This window comes from Acromyrmex echinatior, chromosome 3 (genome assembly GCF_024713525.1).
Source record: "Acromyrmex echinatior isolate Ae372 chromosome 3, ASM2471352v2, whole genome shotgun sequence".
Taxonomy (NCBI): Eukaryota; Metazoa; Arthropoda; class Insecta; order Hymenoptera; family Formicidae; genus Acromyrmex; species Acromyrmex echinatior.
In genome coordinates this window covers 9,041,551-9,056,206 of record NC_141854.1, presented here as the reverse complement: position 1 = coordinate 9,056,206, position 14,656 = coordinate 9,041,551, and the positions used below count along the sequence as shown (strand labels likewise).

General features: G+C 29.1%; 1 protein-coding gene across 1 annotated transcript; it reads right to left on the bottom strand.

Moving 5' to 3' along the window:
- Positions 1–1,091: 1,091 nt before the first annotated feature.
- LOC105146348 (sodium/potassium-transporting ATPase subunit beta-2) lies at positions 1,092–13,922 on the bottom strand. Its single transcript, XM_011056533.2, has 5 exons — positions 13,103–13,922; positions 3,936–4,196; positions 3,334–3,506; positions 1,994–2,267; positions 1,092–1,574 (listed from the first exon to the last, which is right to left on the bottom strand). The coding sequence occupies exons 1-5, from the start codon at positions 13,227–13,229 to the stop codon at positions 1,471–1,473; spliced, it is 939 nt and encodes a 312-aa protein (XP_011054835.1). The 5' UTR covers positions 13,230–13,922; the 3' UTR covers positions 1,092–1,470.
- Between the last annotated feature and the right edge of the window lie 734 nt (positions 13,923–14,656).

Here is a 14,656-nt window from a genome sequence, read left to right as displayed (position 1 = left end):
TTATACTTTTTCATCATACTCTGTAGCAGATTTCAATATAATAACACTTAATTTTAACTCTCAATTGAAAATATTCGGAACAAAGGAATACAAGTAACAATTGTTAACATACAAGACTTAAGTATCAATACAAGTATAGCAATGTAAATAAAATTTCCACCTATCGTATAATATAATCTATATCGTAATATAATCTGTATCTCATTAAACGTAAAAATCTGTATTTTAATAAACGTAACTTAAGTTGAGACAATTTTAATAACACAATTTACTAAAGTAAAAAAAATCTGATTGTTATACTTTAGTTATAAATCTCAGTGAGATTTTTTAACAAATTTTTTCCATTTTTATAAAGATTTTATCTTTGTTTCTTCAATACCAATATTTGGAAAAATTTCGAACATAGAAACTTCATACATAATTTATAACTTTATTTAACAATTCGATAAACAATTTCGCGTCGCTTGTGATTAATTTTCCCTTGTCATATTATTAACGTTATTCAAAGTTTTAAATACCATTACAAGTTATCATAGTTACTTAACAGCGATTAGTCCAACTGAACCTGACACGTACTTGTACCCCTTTGTACCTGCTGTCTTTTATTAAAATTTGCCAAGTACCACTTCTCTTATCAATGCCCAAAAATTTCAACATACTGACATGCCAAGATGTATCATAACGCGATGGGCAAAACACACTAATGTAATACATCTACATGGCTGAACTAAGATCATCGATCATCCGCAGTGCCATGACAATCGGCTGAGCTTGTCTTTGTGAAAAGAAATGTGTGTGACGCAAAGCTCAAGATATCTAACTGGAACGGTCGGTGGGCTCTTAACTAAGGGAAAACTTCTCTCTCTCTCTCTCTCTCTCTTTCTCTCTCTCTTTCTCTCTCGCGCGCGCGAATTAAGTTTTGCGAACGATCGACTAGCCGTCGATGGTCGAGATCACTCCCCGTGACACAACCCTGGCAGAAATAAGAGAAGATACCGCCCGGCTTTTGTGCGGGATTGTTCATTTCACCTTTCTTCCCTCCCGTTTAGTTTTGTGCATCTCGATTGTAGTTGATTGCTTCGTTGAGTTCATTTTCTTGTTTGTGTTGCTATTCCCTTTTGTTCAGTTTCTCTTTTTCCTTTCTCTTTATTTCTTTCTCTCGTCTTCCCTTTTTCTTTTTTTCCCTTTTGTATCCTTCTCTTGGCAATTGACATGATAGATGGATAACGCTGTTACAATCGTTGTAAGTACGACGAAGACGATGAGCTGATGAAATGATGATAGTGAGAAGAAGTAAGGCTAATCCGGAGCGGTATCGTCGGGCAGAGAGAAAACCGGATGGTACAGGGTGTGATCGCGGTCGGCCAACGAGGCAGGTTAAAAAAGAAATGTCTTCTTTCTGTTCTATTCTCTTGCGGCTTCCTACTTGGACGCGGTTAGTAGCGATGATGATCTGGCAATTGACAGGACTTAGTCCACCATCAATTCGAAGTGCACCGAGCCACGTCTCTCAAATCTGTCGTGGATGATGTTGTGCGCCCATGCCTTACATTCGATATTAATGAGTACGCCGTCTGTAATAAAATCAATAGATGTTAATTATTTCATTACATGTTACTACATACATGTTGGTCTTAATGGCTGCGTTCAAAGATAACTGATTAATAAGCGCTCAGTGATTTTTTAATATTGACTCCTATACTTAGATCCAGTAAAGAACTAAAGACAAATTGTATTAAAGAATCATTGAGCGCTCATTAATGAGTTTTCCCTTTTCTGCTAAATGCAGCCATTGACTTCCAACTTATAAACTCTAATAAACAAGATTCAACGATTTTTAGACATTTAAATTAAGTTTCAAATGTTGAAAGATAGAAGAGCTATCATAGTAATATATAAGAACTATTATATTAATGTATAAAAAATTGCTTTCTATTTCGAATATATTACGTTAATAATAAAATGTTAAAAATAAAATTAAGCGTATACGTACACTTGGGCTTTTCGAAGAACACAGCTACAAGAGGGCTCAAATATCCTTGGGTGTTCTTAAATGGGAAATAGTAGCCAGGAAAACCTCGACGTGGTATGTACTGAATTGCACCCATATTTTCCACATCGGCAGGGTTTTCACCAGCACAAGACACCCAAACAGTATCCAGTCTATTGGCTTTTTCTTCTTGTCTGATATGCTCCTTAAGATCTGCTGGCATCAAAGCCGGCAAATCTTTAGTATTGTTATAAAATTTCGGTTCCCATCCAAAAATCTAAAATAAATTTAAGATATGATTTTGTTAAATCGACATTTTTGTATAATTAATGTATCCAGTCATTTTAATTGCTTTCGAAATTTGAAATATTAAATGTATCTTTGAAAAACGATAAAGTTAATATTTTATATTCCTAAAAATTGATTTTTTTTTAGTAAGCCTAGAAAATGCTAAAACGTTTAATAAACTAACAAGAAAATTTTTAATTCAATAAGTCAATAAAATTTTAAAATATTCTTAATCTTTTTTTTTTGTTCATATATTATAGAAGAGAAAAAGATTTTTAAAAAATTAAAATCTAAATCTCAATTTAATATTCGATTTTTCTTCTTGATCTATAAACAAAGTTTCAATTTAAAGATTCAAAAAGAAAAAAATCAAATAAATAGGCAATTGGGAATTGGCTGTAAACGGTGTGCAGTTTTTGTTTCTATAAAATAATTCTATATTATGTCATTACTTGTATATGTTTTAGCTAATCTTTTAGCCTTCCTCAGCAAAAATTTCAATATAGATGCAATATTACAATATGTTGATTATCCATACGTCGTATAAAAATGAGAAGGAACTTTTCCTCAGTAAAATATCGATACTGTTCTATATCACTGGTCTTTGTCGTTTTCTTTTTAACCAGTGACAATTTTCTTTTTAACAATTTTGTTAAATTATATTATCATTTATTCAACTTTATTACACATTTATCATTGCCTACGCCGATAATTTTATCATGACTAATTTATTATAACTATTGACTTTGTTATTGTAATAATTGACCAATATAATCATCGGTTACATTATGGGATTTCCAGTCATTCACTACTATCCAGCTTTCAAACTGGAGAATTTTATTCTATTATGGAGGAATGTTACTGCCACGCAATGATATCGATTGTTATTTCATTATATAATGATTTTTATATGACGAATGGATAATCAACGTATTGTAATATTGCATACTGAAATTTTTGCTAAGGAAGGAAATTTAGTTCGTAATTTATTTACCACTTTCAATTTAAAGAGTTCTATGAAAGTTTAGCGAGCTACATAAAAAGAATACACAAACCTTATTCAGTTTCAAAAAAATGCAAGGCGCGGATCTGCTAAAACCATATTTGTTGAGCTTCGTACATTGTCCCCAACTCGCCATGTCTACATCGCAAACTTTGCCTGGTGGTGCTGGCCTACCGTAATCGCAATTTACTCTCTCATAGTTCGCACCCGGTGATCTTTGATATTCTGTATTGTATGGAAATTATATTTTAAAAATCGTATATTAATTTCATATTGATTAGTTAATAAATATTTGATTCAATAACTGATTAAGTAATATATTAATTAAACAACATTTCTTCAAAATAAATACTCTTGTAGAGTAAATTAATTTGATTTCATTTTTTGCTTTTATAATGAATCATGAAATGATCAAAGTATGTATGTGTGTACTATATGAATTACTATATGAATTTCTTTGGAAAATTCGTGTAGTACAATCACAAATATTTGTTTGTTCACATAAACTATGTTGATATTGAAAGATCGTTTTTGTCAATTGCCTTCTTCATATTAATTGTAAATAATTGTTGTGTACATACATATGATCAGTTTCGTGATACTATATGTTAAAACTGTGCACGCATACACTTCGCTCATGTGTGTCTTTCTTACCTTCCAAGAATTTGTCCAATTCTCTGGTCCAGTGAAGATAATTACCCTCATCGCTAGCCTTGTACCAAATCAAAGTACTTTCGACGTTGCTTTCAGGAGGCATAGGCCTAAAACCGAGACCCGGATTGCTGCCAATCAGCGAATTATCTAGCTGCCACTTCGGTGCGTTCGGATCCAACGTCTGATAGAACACAGCGAGCATCGCACCGAAGAAGCCGGACAGGACGGCATAGAAAATTACGTAGAACAGCAAAATTTTAGCTGAAAATATATTTGCTTATATAAATTTTAATGCCATTAAATCTATAATGCTAGAAATATATTTTCTTTTAGTTTAAAAATAATTTAAATGTCTTTTTTCAGATTCAATTCTTTATCTATTTATCAATTATATATCTATTGACATATGAATATTAATATTAACATATTAATATTCATTAATCTAAACTAAAATTAATCTATAACTAAAAAGATATTAAAACACATAGATATATATCTACACTATATATATATATTATGTAGATATATTTTACTAACCATAAAATTATTTTTTTATTTATAATATAAAATTGTAATTTTAATTTATAATCAAAACAACGGACAAGAATTATTTATTAAAATACATAATGTCATATAGCTCAAAGTAAAGTAAAGTAAAGTATATTAAATAAAATTAATGTAATACGAAGGACTAAGAGCCAAACCAATTCAAATTTAATATAATAACTAATAAATAATACCAAAACAATTGAAAATAAAAACAAACAGATGTTTCAATCTCTTTTGAGTCATTATCAATGTTAAAACGTGTAATAATTATAATTAGGATATAACGGTAATAGCCAAGATTGAGAATAAATACATAAAAAAATATATTATTATACAGACTTCGATTAAGATGTAATCTGAAAGAATGATTCGATATAAAAGTCTCGCATGTAACATTTTATTGGTATTCACAATTTCTGAAAAATCGCAGTACAAGATTTTATGACATAATATGGTAACGCCAATACATAGTTCATAGTAGTCGATAATATCTTATAAGTAGTCAATTGAATGAAATAATAGAAAAATCTATTAATATACAGAAAAAAAATTATTAGTATTAAGTAAAATGAAAAAGTAAATTAGTTTCATGGAATTTAAAATATAAAGTATAAAAAAAAGAAATGTGTACATAATAAATATAAAATTAATACCTTTATAAGTGAAAATGCAAGGTTGGATAATGCTAAGTTAAAAAGTTAAAAATTAAGTTAAAAAATTGAAAAGTTAATTAATTTTAACATTATTTAGTTACATTTTAGACTTTTAACTTTTTAACTTTACTTAGTTTTATCGATAACACTATTAACTTTTAATTTAATTTTTTTGAAATTAACATCAGAGTTGGATAATTATACGGATCCTATACTCCGATTATATGCTTATACATTCGTATCTGTCGATGTATTTTTCTAATTTCAAATAATTTCAAATCTTTCATTTATGTTTAAATAAACGTTAAAAAATAGGTTTAAAAGCAATCCGTCATCATGACCTCTCAGGAAAAAATGTTTCATTAATAATTATATAATTCTATATAATTATATACAAAATATGTCCATGTATATAACATTTTTTCCCGAGCTAAAATCATATTTTCTCGAAAAATATGCAAAAATGCAATTTACTGCTTTGTACAGGGATTATTTTTTGGTATTCCAGAATAATCTGAATAATCACGAAAAGATGATCAATATTCATGAAATATGCGTCTCTCCTTGTTAGTTAATTTTTTAAAATGTCTAAAATTTAATTTTTAAGTTAATTTTTTAACTTAGTTTTTTAATTTAGTTAAAAAAAAGTTAACTTGAAATCATAAAATAAAACAAATTTAATTTTTAACTTTTCAATTACCTTTTTTCATTAATTTAACTTTTAATTAATGGCACTATAAATTAATCTTTTATCTTAACTAAGTTAAATTTACAAGGCTGTTAACTTTAACTTAACTTAATTTTTAAAAAAATTAACTTACCCAACCTTACAAAAATGTGTTGTATAGTGTCATAGTATATTAAAATGTATGTAATAAAGTAAGATCAAGTCAATATATAAAATAGAGATTGGCGTGTAAGCAAATGCAATGATGATCGTTACTGTCTAAAATGCTATTGTAAAATAAGAGTCATATAAGAGTCAAACTAAAGGAAAGAAATATTATCGATATGGAAAGTTTAAAAATAGAAATGGAGAAAAGGAGAAGGAAACTAGGAAGAGGAAAGAGATTGTATAATATAAAGATAGAGTTCATGTAATGATTCCGTGTCATTATATCTATTTAAGCCCTGTTTTCATATCGATATTTTTTTCCTTTAATTTGACTCTCATATGACTCTTATTTTACAATAGTATTTTAGATAGTAACGATCATCTCTATTGCATTTGCTTACATGCCAATCTCTATTTTATATATTGACTTGATTTTACTTTATTATATTTTATTATATACCATGACTACAAAATACATTTTCGCTTATAAAGATATCAATTTTATATTTATTATGTACACATTTCTCTTTTTTACACTTTATATTTTAAATTTCATGAGCCTAACTTACTTTTTATTTTACTTAATACATTTTTGTATATTAACAGATTTTTCCATTATTTTATTCGATTGGCTACTTGTAAGATATATCAACTGCTATGAACTAATTTTGCACAAGATACGTTCTCCTCAAGAGACATTTTTATCTTTATTTATATTTAAATATTATAAATATTTGTGCAAATAACTTTTACGCTTTGAATACAATAAAAAATTTAAATGTTGCATTTAAATGATGCTTCTTTTAATGAGGTTTTTATTGTGCAACATATGAAAAAAGTATATCAAGGCTAATTCTATAAAATCGATCGAAACTACTCGAAACGCGAAAGCTGCTTTATTACGTAACTGCAAATCAAACTTAATTCTTTTGAAACATGCCATCTATTATATAAGATGATATTCAATAAAATTTTTATATTAACGTGTTAATTATTATTATTTATGCCAAAACAATTTTATTTTATGCCGATCGGTATATATTATATATAATATCTTTTGGAACAACGTTTTTGCTTTAATTTTTAAAATATTCATTAAAAATGCGATTATAATATTAACTTAACAACTGTATAACAATAATTTAGCTAATATTTGATTAAAATTTGATATAATATAATTAATGAAAAACCAAAATATGTAGAATATATTATCTAATTTAGAATTAAAATATTGAAGCTAATATATAAAATATATTTTATGAGCGTAACTTCTATTGTTGTATCGTTTGTTAGTTGAAGGCTGGAGCTCCGAGACAATTATGATCTGGCGTCTAATTGACCTGAATTGGTATTAGGTAAGCGATACCATGCGTTTGTTACACAAATCATTGACGAACATATTCTTACGCACGCAAAGCGATATATCTTCCAAGAGATGCATTCTCTAAATTGAAGATATCAATTGTAATTTTATAATTATTATAATTATTAAAAAATGCTTTTAAATGTCATGTTTAACTCTCCGTGATTACACTCTATTATAATTCTCTAATTCATTACATAAATGATATTGCCAGATCTTCTCTCTCGTCAGATTTTAATAAATAAAATTATTTCTAAAATGCAATCAATTATATTTTATTTCATTATGAAAGAATATAAATTACAATATAAATTACAGAGAGAAAAAAAGATTTCATTTTTAAATGGAAATTTTTCGTTTATTTCTATCATTATTAGTTATTTGTTTCTGAACGATAATATACTGCACGTATATAGTTCGCTTAATCGAATAAAGCTTGCGCCGGATCATAATTGCGTTGAACCTTAATATATTCACACTATAATTAAATGGGTAATTACAAAAGTTACAAATTAATTACAAATATATACTCGCGGACGTTCATGACATTCCATTTTTCTCCATCTTTATACCTGAAAGTGATTATTTAATAAACGAATTTTGGGAAAATATAATAACTGGCGATTCTAAAAGCAAAATACACTTTATTTCTCATAAGAAGTATTTTATGAGTTATTCTTCCTAATATAATTATTTTCGAAATATATATACATAAATATTTAATATTACATATCTAATATAAAAAATTTTATATCATATAATATTAAAAAATTATATAACATATATATAATAATAATATATAATTTTTACTGATTATAGCATATTTTATTATATAAATAGAAAAAGAAAAAAAACTCAATATGTAAAAACCATATTATAGTTGATAAGATAAATTGAATATCTCTGCCAAGTCTTCCAAAAGATAAGGTAATTATTCTAATCTTTTAATTCTAATTTTCTAACTAATTTCAAACATCAAGACCGTAAGCTAATACAAAAAAAAATAATAATCAACTCTCTATTATATGTATATCAATAGCTCTTAATGTCAATGGCTGCATATTCACCAAGTCGTTACGGTAACATTTCCATGACTTTTCTCGAGATATCGATCGACACGATATGGAATACAACGATGCGTTAGCACTGACAGTGTGCTATTAGTACTACGTGATAATAATAAATAATGCATGATTACTAATAATGTCAGCTAATTTGTAATATGCCGTGGGATATTACAAATCTCGTTAATTTGCAAAAACTTTTTGTCACTTGTCAAAAAATTTGCAGGATCGAACTGAAATGTAGGACATTCGGCTAGAAAAATCGGCTGCGTTACTAGTGCGCAGACGCTAACACTATCCAGTATAGAAATCAGACCATACCATTTCTGTGAGATGGTAACGGAGACGGCTTGTATTGATTTTGGCGGAAGTCGATCGACCTCAACAGAAGAGCGAAAAGGTAGCGGTAGAGAAAGCGGTGAAAAAGAGATAAATGGAGAAGAGGAAAGATAAAAAGTATAATAAACATAAATGGACTAAAATTATATGAAAAAAATTATTTAAAAAATATGTATCTTATTATAATAAATAAAATATCAAAACATTCAAGAAAGAAAATTTAAAATCGCGACATATATTTTCGATCGCGTAATAAAATACCCGTCAGTTATTTAAAAGAATCACCCTATTGAAAGCTTCTGATACCTTCACTCGTATATTTTCTCCTGTTCCTATTATATCTCAAGCGATAGAATGTAAAAATAGAACAACGGAAGTCTCCAGCGAGGTTGCACCTCTCAATGTACGGATGAAGGAAACCGCAAACTTTGATTTCGTTGCATAAAAAAAAACTTCAAACTAAAACAGATAACAGTAATAGTGAACTCTTTCTATGTATGTTCCCTCCTTACGAAAGAGAGTTTTCATTATTATATATAATATATATATTATATATATCTTTTATACCCCTTGTAATATATAAAAAAATAATAAATTGTAATTATTAATGGTTAAAAATATAAAATAAAAATTACATTGAAATTACAGAAAATGTTCTATTTATCCCATTAAACAAAAACATTTTCAGATATACATCATAAATTAATAATATTATTAAATTATTTATATACGCACATAGAGATTTATAATAATTTATTTAAATATTTTTATTAAAGTAAAAAATTTAATTTTTCATTTTGAAAACGTTTTTAAAAAAATTAAAGAAATGAAATAGATTAAAAATTATTAAGCTTATTATTTGCGTATACAAACTTCTCTTTAATAGTAAGAAGTAAAAAATATTAGCTTGACAAAACAGGATGTGCGTAACAGTACATTTAACTAAGGAGAAATAGCCACATTAAATAAACTACAGTTAGTACTCTGTTGGAAACTTTATATTTGTCACAAGATATTTTCGGTTTACCTTGTATATACGTAAACGAACGGAAATATTTCAGTCTGCATTGGAATCATCGTCGGACCGATTAATGTATTAGTATAATAGTTAGCCTAAAGATAATTTTAAACGTATTTGGCTATTTAAAAAGTTATTTAAAAAGTTAAGTTATTTAAAAAGAAAATATCAAGAAATCTTCAAATCTTACTCGATTATTCTATCTTCGCTTTGTGTTGGTTTCTTTAGTTAGTTTTAGTTTTGTTACGTAATCATCTCTATTAAGAAAATTGCCAATGTAAATTTAATTTTATTTATTTATATAATATATTAAATTTATATAATTTATTAAAAAATATAATTCAGTGTATACTATTATTACTTCAAACTTAATTCCTCCAAAAAAATCTTTAAATTTTGATATCTCAAGTGCTACATAATTTCTAAATTAGTATTCAATTTAAATAAACAATTTATGTAAATTTAAAAATTAACATCAGTTTTTTTATTATTTGCAAAATGCATTCCTCATTTTTGTACTTTTTTATTTTAACTTTATACTTTACAGTCGGTAAGTAATAAAGAGCTATAAAACCTTATGCTGCATATAATACTTTCGATGAAGGAAACTATCTTACGTAACAAGTTCACCAATAGATAAATTTTTGCTTCTATGAATAGTTGCTTTGTATAATAGCATAACGCGTGTTATGACTAATACCATTTCAAGTTATACATTAAGTCACGTTTTTACAAACTAAAAATATGTAGTACAAAGTATGTTACAACAATTCTAAGTATGTAAATTCATATACGTAAACTGAGGTAATAATATTAAGGCTGTGTTCTAAAATTCTCTGCCAGTGCTGAAAATGCATATTGTACATAACCTATACGTAAACTATAGATTTTCAGCGCTGGTAGTGAATTTTGAAATACAGCCTTAATAAATAAAATCATGGATAATCTCACAAGCAAAATTCTCAAATAACTTACAAAAAATAAAAGTTTCATATCAACTTTATCGATCATAATTATTGTACTGAGTAAAAATAATATTCACTTTTTCCCTCTCTCTCTCTCTCTCTCTCTCTCTCTCTCTCTCTCTCTCTCTCTCTCTCTCTCTTTCTAGTAAACATCAATTCTTGAAAATACTCAAATAAAATATTTTATAAATTTATTGAATTTACTTAATTTAATAAATATTAAATTTGTTAAATGTTTTACTGTATTTAATTACTTAGTCTCAACTTTTAACAAATATTTTAACATTATTATAAAACAGATATATCTAAAGATAAATAGAAATTTACATTGATACGTCAATAAATTTAGATCAAGTAAAAATTACAATTTAAATTGCAATAAATAATTGGCATATTATATAATATATAAATTAAAAATTTTTAATTGTATTTTACATATTATTGTTTGTGCATATAAAAATAAATTGCTATAACAGTAAAGAAAAATCGCGACAAAATTTTCCGATCTAAGAAATGTCATAGTGACACACACAACTACTATCCTCTATGTATTATTACGTAATGAGACTTCGTCATATATAACCTTCGACTATTCGTATCTTTTGAAATTTTCATATCTTTCATACTTAATATTAGTTAACAAAAGTTGATTTACTAATTTTTTATATAAAGATAAAATGTGAAAGATGAAACAATAAAAAGATACATTACAGATATATTTAATGCTATTAATTTAACAAGCGTTAACTCTAGTGAAAACACATATTTTTCTAATTTCTGATATCGAATAATTTTTTAACTTTTGATTTTACATAACTTGTTTACATAACTTTGATAACATTCAATATAATAGAGAAGAAAGAAATTTATTTATAAGAGAAATTCATTGGAAAAGTTGTATAAATCATTGTGTAATATTGATACAGATTTAGCATGTAATTCTTGTCTCATATTCTTCTTATTTTTATTAATACACATTTTTTAATAGTTTCACCTTAATTTTATCACCGTAACGCTGAATAATGTAAAATACCAGAACTGACGGTAAACATTCTAATCTAATAAACTATGGCTGCATTCCAAAATGTACTGCCAATGCTTGAAAATCTATAGTATGTGTAATGTAAATTATAGATTTTTAGCGCTGGCAGTGAATTTTGGAACACGGCCTTGTTACATTTATATTGACTATGTCATATATTTTGATCGATAAATTTTACAATAAAAAATTTTTGAACATTTCATAAAAAGACATTTAAAAAAAAATATCTTTAAAACATCTTTTAGACATGCGTATTATTTAGAACTAATCTCCCTTCAATTTTGCACGTTCGATAATAATAATAATAATAATAATAATAATAATAATAATAATAATAATAATAATAATAATAGCTTTATTGAGATGCAGAACAATAAAAAAAATCTTGGTATAGGTCAAACGAAATGTAATGGAAATAATTCGAAGTAGATCGAGTCGAAGAAAACGAAAATGGAAAATTCCGTAATAGTATTAATTTCGACTATTGTTATTAGAGAAATTAGATTGTAAATAAATTATTTCAAACGTATTTTGTAAAACAAGTTCAATATATACATTCTAGAAAAATTCTAAAAATTTAGTGCACGAAAAAGTGTGTTGAAATAATTTTTGTAATTTCCTTGGCAAATACGTTCCATAATTGGATCATAATGCTGTCAGAATGCATGTGATTTTCTTGCTTAACTTGTCATTTGTCATGCAAAGTGATACGAATGAAATAGTATGATGTATAATATAAATATGGAAACAATTTGAATGATAACGGTTTTCAGTAAGCAATATACTATCTAATCTACACTCACACACGGATTGGTCGAACCGCTACTCAGTTCCACAACTCACGGTTAACTCTTAATCGAGGTTCAACTTGTATCTCATTTCTTTCCAATTCTAGAATTGAAATGAGAAATAAATTGAACTTCGGGGGGGGGGAGTTAAGAGTAAACCGTGAGTTGTGGAACTGAGTCTTAGATTACTTTTCACGTCTAAAGATATTCTTTACGATCGAATCGTTAAAGACATTACAGTGACGTAACAAAATACAAAGGATTAATCCTCTACGACCTATAATTTCCACAAATAACGTATTACCCTACTTATATCTATATTTTTAGTATCAAAAATTTTACAATACTAAGTACTACGTGACTTTAAGGTAACATTAGGATATCTCGATTCTCTTTATTAATCAAAATTTGATAATTGGAGTCAGCATTTATCTCCCAGAAAATAATCTTGCGCACAGAGGGGCGGGTCAAAAACGCAAGGACTCAAGGGGAGAGAAGCTGATATTAGAATTTCTAAAGAGAATATTATATTGCCGTTTAAAAAAACTCACCCCAACTAGCGCCAGTGCGGCCCAGGAATTGTCCCGTTTCGGAGTTCCAGAGGAAGACGCGGAAGCCCTCCCATTTCCCAAGCTTTGGCGGCGGAGAGTAAAACTGCTCGACTTTTTTGCCCTCCATCTCGCTCTTACAGCGACTCCCGACGGGGTGAGAAAAATCGAGTGCGAGAAGAAAGGGTGGAACTCCGGGCGACAGCAGAAGATGTGAGAGAAGAACGCGCTGCCACCCGAAGAGCGTGCTGATCCCTCTCGAGGGCTCGAGGACTTCCTTCCTCCGGCGGAACGTTGGCCGCGATCGAACAGCTCCGCGGGCGAGGGCGCAAAGGAAGGAACGGTCGATTCGTGCCCCCGTCTGGAGGAGCCGCTGCTGTCGGGCGCTCTCGTCCGGCGAAGGGTTGAATATTGAGCGATCGAGGCTGGCCCGACCCCCGCGAGAGAGGGTCTTCAGTACCTATCCTTCCACCACTCTCCACCACTCTCACCCCCTCGCCTCTTCACGACGCACCCTCTACGGCAGCAACGCGCCGGCGTGACCACGCAGACGCGTCAATACGTGATTTCCTTAGCACCCCTCCCGCGGCACATGATCACCCTTGTTACCCATCTCTTCCTCTCTCCCCCTCGTAAAATCCGAGACCAGGTGGCTCCCCCACCGACAATCACCGACAATGGCGGGCGATGTACCACGCAATGACGATCTCGCGACCAATCCCCCGCTGATTTCGGGCCTCCCCGGCCGTTTCGTTTTAGGTGCTTTCGATCGACCCCCGTTCCGCGAAAACGCGACTGTTCAGAACAGAGCTTATGCGACGCGATGCGCAGTCGGCTCGCGTATGCGTATTAAGTCTTCTGCAAAAAGATGGATAGAGAAGGGAGAATGAGACTTAGGAAGGGTGAGGAATGCTATCGAGAACGTGTGAGCGAGAGGGGATAAAGGGGAGGAAAGCAGATAATGGGTCACGTGGAGTCTTCGACTACCGCGCGACTGCGAAAGCTCGAGTGGGAATAAACGGTTCGGTATTTTCCTCAAACTGTATTCATTACCGAAACACTGTTGCAATTATCCTCCAGTGATACGCACAGCAATGTTATACTCCGATAACATATCCGATGACGTGTACGATGTAGTACTTTATGAGCAACTTTTTACACGTCCATTCCGAAGTTATTGTCAACTGACATACTTATATTTAATCTTAATCATCGTCAATTTCGAAATCAGCAAAAGTATTACAAAATAATTTTGATTAATGTTTTCATATATTATAACAAATATAATATAAATATATAAAGAAAATCTTCATATAATAAATATTATAACATATTGTAAATAATGTAATAAGTATGTAAAATTGTAATTTTAAATAATGCAATTTGTTTAAACTAACAGTTTTATTGATATTAATCCTTTTATGTAACTTTTGGAATATTCTAATATTTATTTTTCTATTTCAAAGCTATCAATTAATAATAACATAGCTGCCAATTATGACAATTATTATCGAGTAATTGTTAATTAATGTATCGCAATTAGGTCAATTAGAAAAT

Bases quoted from the DNA above. Each gene is read 5' to 3' on its own strand.
- LOC105146348 (XM_011056533.2), bottom strand. From the start codon at position 13,229: ATGGAGGGCAAAAAAGTCGAGCAGTTTTACTCTCCGCCGCCAAAGCTT. The intron at 2,268-3,333 runs GTTTGTGTATTC...AATTTATTTTAG, and splicing joins TTTTTTTGAAACTGAATAAG to ATTTTTGGATGGGAACCGAA. The intron at 1,575-1,993 runs GTACGTATACGC...ATTTTATTACAG, and splicing joins GTTCTTCGAAAAGCCCAAGT to ACGGCGTACTCATTAATATC.